The sequence below is a fragment of the Electrophorus electricus genome, chromosome 9 (genome assembly GCF_013358815.1).
Source record: "Electrophorus electricus isolate fEleEle1 chromosome 9, fEleEle1.pri, whole genome shotgun sequence".
In the NCBI taxonomy this organism is placed as follows: domain Eukaryota; kingdom Metazoa; phylum Chordata; class Actinopteri; order Gymnotiformes; family Gymnotidae; genus Electrophorus; species Electrophorus electricus.
Genome location: NC_049543.1, coordinates 12,505,391 through 12,511,726, shown reverse-complemented (window position 1 = coordinate 12,511,726; position 6,336 = coordinate 12,505,391). Strand labels below are relative to the sequence as shown.

General features: G+C 39.4%; 1 protein-coding gene and 1 long non-coding RNA gene across 8 annotated transcripts in view; one reads left to right on the top strand and one right to left on the bottom strand.

The window, feature by feature from the left end:
• Positions 1–435: 435 nt before the first annotated feature.
• The window catches only part of LOC118241983 (beta-1,4-galactosyltransferase 1-like), a 9,023-nt gene continuing 3,122 nt past the window's right edge, over positions 436–6,336 (top strand). Inside the window, exon 1 of the mRNA XM_035529931.1 lies at positions 436–1,143. Within this exon, the coding sequence (XP_035385824.1) occupies positions 924–1,143 (220 nt within the window). The 5' untranslated portion in view covers positions 436–923. The remainder of the gene's footprint in view (positions 1,144–6,336) is intronic.
• Positions 3,995–6,336, bottom strand: part of LOC118241984 — a 25,310-nt gene continuing 22,968 nt past the window's right edge. For all 7 annotated transcript variants that reach the window (XR_004776476.1, XR_004776477.1, XR_004776481.1 and 4 more), the window contains one exon: positions 3,995–6,207. This is a non-coding gene — a long non-coding RNA (uncharacterized LOC118241984). The remainder of the gene's footprint in view (positions 6,208–6,336) is intronic.

Sequence of the window (6,336 nt, the reverse complement as noted above, 5' to 3'; positions counted from 1 at the left end):
GTGCTACTCTGTCACTGTTTGTAAGACCTTCTCTACCAACTACAGTGTCTGTTTTGTTTTTGATCACTGGATTGGAATAAAATATCATATTGAAATGCTGGAGATTAATTAGGTTGATGAAAGTGTAGAGCAGTTACTTCAACCTAGACACATGGCAGCGTCAGTGACGCCCATTGTTTGAATAAGACAAACAGGGCTCTCCTTCCGAGACTGTAACTAAAGCCTAGGTAATGCAGAAACTGCATAAAACCAAGACGTGTCCAAGGAATCCTAGTTTAACGTTCACAGAAGGAGGCGATTTGGGAATTGGAAAATAAAAAACAGGTGAAAACAGTTTTTCCTTCTCTGTAGGAGTTTTTGGAGTATGAGGAACACCCAGACTTTTTTCTGCCCACTTTATTCTTGATTTATAGTTTGACAAAGTCTTGTGACGGGATAAATTTTACCTGGTGGCGTGGGGTAACGTAATTACCCACGTTCCTCAGTGATTTGAGTCCAAAACAAGACCGCCATGTCTGTCTTTATTTTTTAAATTTTTTATTAAGCGCTCTGTCGTCTGCCTGGAGTTCTTTACCAACTATACAACGACCGATAGAAAACTCAGTTTCCTCTTACTAGAAGCGGATATATTAAATATAAAAAATCTGAATAGAAGATGGGTGTACGCTTACAGACAATTGAGTGAGGACTTTAGACCATCTTTAAGTTTTTTTAACGTTTAATTAATATTTCATGCGGAAATAAAGTTTTGTACCTGTAAAAGTTAAGGTTTGCGCGTGATTTGTTTGCATAGCCACTCCCACCTCTGTAATTTATATCGAGATTTCTTATTCCGTCATAAACACTGTAGGCCTATTCAAATTACGGGCATATGTCCATCCCGTTCGAATAGTACCAATTACTCTTTCTGTAATAGGAAATTAATGGGAAAATTCAGTCATTTTGGTCTTTTCAGTAAAACCTACACTGTCATAGTGGTGCTGGGAGTGTTGCAAATCTTAGTGATGCTATTTTACTACATGAGAACCTACAGCGCTGGCGGGTATGCGCGGAGCGGGCAAATCGCTGAAGTGACGGAAGAAGCGAACGGTGTTGAAGCATTTAAAACGCTGGAGAATTGTCCCGAGACGTCCCCGCTCTTAGGTACGTACCTAACCAATAAGACAAAAACTTTAAGACAGATGATCGATTCCAAAGCGGCTCGGTTGCGCTTTTTCATTAAGTGTCAATCATATAAACCGTATTTCTAAACAATGTAGCTGTACCTTTTGGACAAACGAACTAGACAGTTGGGATTACATGCTAGAAGGTGATCTGCTTTATAATTAAAAACTAGAAAGTAGACTTCGAGGTGTCTTGCCAAAGACCATCGTAACAACTATGAAACTATGACTATAAACCCTGTTCGGCCGGGATTGAATTTACTTGGGTCCTGGGGTAACTGCTTTTCTACAGATGTTCCTTTGTGATTTTATTTCCGTCCGGATCGTCCAAGTAGGTGTTTTTCTTCCTGCTCCCCTGATAAAATTACAAGGCGAATTGCTATTTCACCAAACCCAGCTAATTATAGTAGTCATTGACGCAGGTTTAATTTCAACTTGAAAAACTACCTACAATTTTAGTTCCGTCCGGACACAAATTCCCGTGATTGTTCCCCTCGCATTGGAAAAAATATAAATTTAATAAATAGAATTTATTTGGACGCAGTAAGCGAACGTTATTGCCGCTTGTCGCGCGGCAAACCTGCAGTTTCTACCTAGAAACAGTACAAGCTTTCTTGCAATATCATGCAGTCTCGGCCAATGATCAAAACAAAAAATAGCTACTATATGTCACTCAGCAGCACTGTCTAGACTTACATTTTCTTTATTTACTCCATCAGTATTTCACTTTTCGAAGAAAAACTGAAAAACTCCTATGAACGGAAACTGTTTTAGATTAAAAAAAAATGCGGTCACTGTTACAGAGTTGTTGACATATTTTATTGTCATTCCCACGAAAGTAGGCCATTATAAAGCGCATCCTACTTTTTTCGTTGCTGTGGGAATATTTTTTTCTTTGTGTCCCTTTACACACGGACTACCGCGGCGAGTCGCGTCCGGTGTGAAACAGCGAGCCGTTCTGCCTCACCGTTTCTGGAGTAAGGCGGGATAAACTCGTGGTGCGCAGATTCACCAGCGACCCTCCCGAAATCACAAAACGAAAAATGGATGTTTAACTCAACCACTGGTCTGGGTGATAAATCTCTCACTCGATATACCTGGGAGATCATTATTTTTTAACTCAAATATCCGAGTTCGTAGAAAATACAACACAAGAAACTCACTCCTCCTGTAGTAATTTAAATACAGTCCGGATTCGTGGCTTTCATAGCTGAGTAGACGTGGAAAAATGTTCCGTTACAAACGCCTCCCTCATAAAAAATCAGTCCTGATAGCTATGCCGACTGATAATACAAGCCCCATCATTATGAAGTGTGTATTATTATGTGTCAGAAATCGAACGTTTATATCAACTTTGATGAATCTACATTAAACATTAAAAGAGTTTTGACATCATTTTCAATTGGAAGATGGAGGGATGAAACAAACAGTAGAAATGATAGATAATTAGATAGATAGGCAACTATTCAATGCAGTTTTCTGTTTGGCCTCAGTCGTTTAAAAGGAAAAACAAAAATGCGGTCACTGTTACAGAGTTGTTGACATATTTTATTGTCATTCCCACGAAAGTAGGCCATTATAAAGCGCAACCTACTTTTTTCGTTGCTGTGGGAATATTTGCTGATATTTTATTGGCTAGCCTAGCAACTACGATTGGCAAATATTTTGTAGTTGAATCTCTACAACTAATTTTTGAAAATGTATTATACTCTTTACACTTAAATATTATCATGATGCTGTGTACTTTAAAATGGTATAATTGGTTTTTCGTTGCAGTGGGAATATTTTTTCTTTGTGTCCCTTTACACACGTACTTTACACACGGCAAACCTGCAGTTTCTACCTAGAAACAGTACAAGCTTAAGTATTCTTGCAATATCATGCAGTTTCGGCCAATAATCAAAACAGAAAATAGCTACTATATGTCTGTGTGGTGCGCAGATTCACCAGCGACCCTCCCGAATCACATAACAAAAATGGATGTTTAGCTCAACCTGGGTGATACATCTCTCACTCGATATAGCTGGGGGAGAATTACTGAGTCTTAACGCAACAAGTTTTAACTCAAATATCCGGGTTGGCAGAAAATACAGCACAATAAACTCGCTCGTCCTGTATTAATTTATATGTGGTCCGGATTCCTGACTTTCATAGCTGAGTAGACGGAAAATGTTTCGTTACAAACGCCTCCCTCATAAATGAATTCAGTCCTGATAGCTATGCCGATTGATAATACAAGCCCCATCATTATGAAGTGTGGATATATTTTATGTCATAAATCAAACGTTTATATCAACTTTGACAAATTATTTTCATTTGGAAGATGGAGGGGTGAATCAAGCAGTAGAAAAGAAATAGATGGATAGGCAAATAGTCAGGGAACGCGCCCCTTCCACTGGTCACGTGGTATGGTCCGCCGCGTGCTCTGGGAGTTCTTCGTTGAACGTGTCTTGTTTGTAACCACGCCTCTGTTGCTACGCACAGACCTGCAGCGGTTTAGCCTTGTTACGTTTGTATGTATTTAAACCCTTGTCAGTGTGAGCAGAATTGTTAGTCATTGATCACGTTATAAGTGGGTGTTGGTGTCTGTAGCGTATGTTAATAAACGTTTGTTTCCACCAAGCGAGTCTGTACGTCCTGCTCCTTGCCCCAGCGGCACTCGGGCCGTTACAATATATATATATTGACAGAGTCAACAATTCATTGCGGTTTTCGGTTTAGTCAGTCGTTTTACCCATGATGACTGTATCTTAAAAATGTAGGGAGTTAAAGTAACCAGGTTCCTATGGGAACATGCCAGCTGAAGGAAGAGATAAAAGGAGTATAAGTGTGTGCCACCGATGCTTCTGTAATGGACAGAACAGGTAAGACATGTACGGATAAAGGAAAGAAATTTGTTCATACAGAGAATGTAGTTAGAGGGAGAATCCAAAATGCCAGCGAGGGAGTCAGTCAAAAAAAAAAAATCCAATAACAAAAGGGAAAAATACAACCAGGTAAATAAATCCAAAGCAAGAAACAAGCTGGAAAAATCCAAAAAGCACAACAGGGGCAAAGACAAGAAACCACTCAGTACACACAAGGCAGAGTATAAGCACTACTTCCCAGAGAGGCTAAGAAACAGACAGGTTTACATAAGCATGGATAATAAGAAACAGGTGACTTAAAGGTGAGGATGAACAAGTAATTGATTGTTTGGTGGAATGTTGCACCTTTCTGTGAATGGGATTTGGGGAAATGTGATATTTAATGTTGGCTGACCTGGGAGAAACTGGTTGCATGACAACTTCACACTAAGCATTTGGTTCAGTGAGTTTAAATAGAGTAACTGATGCTATTAAGTGAAAAAAGATGAGACAGTAACCCTTGGACCAGCCTCTGTGGTTCGGATATGGTAGGATATGGGCTACATGTATCAAATGGCAAAACTAGCTACATGTAGATCTTTTGTTTGTTCAGTTCTCTCCATACTCATCCAGATGAGTCAAAGGATACATTTCAGACGACAGGAGATGAACTTGTGGAGCACACCACCTTTGACTGATAACAGCAACAGGATGTTCACAGAAGCTGAGATCAGTAATCAAGGATGGCCCCAGTGAGGGTCTATGAAAGAGGAGCTCTGTCCTTGTTATTGGAAAGAACAGTAAAACAATTTGGCCTTTACCATTCTGGCACACTCACTTTTAATGAGGTCGACTTCCTGGAGCAAACACTGGTTCTTTGGTCCGGAAATTGTATTTTATTTGGTTGTTTTAAAATGCAATTTTATGGAAAGTTCTAAGATGCATGATATGCCTTTCAATTATTTGTAGTGCTTGTATAGTTTGCTTTGTGATGGCTGTATCCAATCATGGTACAAACTTTGTTCTTTATTGTCAGTTAAGCCTCTCGTGGCTAACTGTTGGTGCTGCGCTGATATTTTATTGGCTAACCTAGCATCTAAGATTAACAAATTTGTTTGTTGTAGTTGAATCTCTACAACTAATTTTTGAAAATGTATTATACTCTTTACACTTAAATATTATCATGATGCTATGTACTTTAAAATTGTATAATTGGTATGGCATCATTACTAGAATGATTTGTTAATGAGATTTCTCTGGCTAGTTAACTGTTTTTCAGATAGGTTGGCTCAGTCCTTTTTTTTTTGGTGAACAAGTGTGTTACTTTGTTTCATTATTTTGCCTTTCTTGTTTTTGGCAGAAATCCTGGGAGAAGAATTATTCTCCTTAGACAGTGCGCATGCTCCGCTGTGGACGAGTTGGAGTTACACATCACGTAGTTGTTCTTAATTTGATTGTTGCTTTTTACTGCTGTTTTATTATTTTATGGACCCCACCTTAATTGACTTCAGTTTTGACTGCCTGAAGGTCCAGTCACTTCAACATAAGATTCAGGAGTTACAAGGCAAAAATGCATCACTCAGAAACTAGTTATGAGAGATATAGAAGTACCACTAGCACTACATTGTACATGCTCTAACGTACAGGATGTGACTGCCACTAAGCATTGAGCTACTTGGGTTTCTGTTATGCCTGTTACATCTGCTTAGGTTCCTAGTACACCTGCTTGGGTTTGTTACATCTGTTCCTTATCCAAACAGTAGATTGCCTCTTGCAGGAAATGGTAGCTCTTCCACTAATAATATCAGCAATGTCCGTTTGCTTTCAAAATGATAGCAAACCATTTGAGGTGCGTGACAATCCGGATGGTACCTTGGTTGCTGCTGAGCCTCCACCGATAACCTTGGTGGTTGGTTTCTCCATTCCTAGAGTTATCAAGGTTGATAATGTTGTTGTGGGGTGTTTTCTTGGTGCATACGTATTTTATATTAACTCGGTCACAGTTCTTGCAGGAGGTACAAATGAGAGCAATTGAGAGTAAAGGAAAAAAGTTATAGAAGGAGCAACAATATGCACCCAAGTGTTGTGGTTTCTGCTGTGCTCTTGGAGAACATTAGGAAAACTGCAGGATGTGATGTTGATCACACTTTTGTAGGGCATCAGCTTTCTTTATGTATCGACTCTTCATTTTGATGTACCTGGAGCAAGAGTTAGAAGATAAAATGCAGAGGTTGTGACTTCCAAGGCTCGATCTACCTGCTTCTGAGGGTTACACAGTCATAATGGTAGCGGTGGGCAGGGTCCTTCAGTATCTCAGTATACCCCCT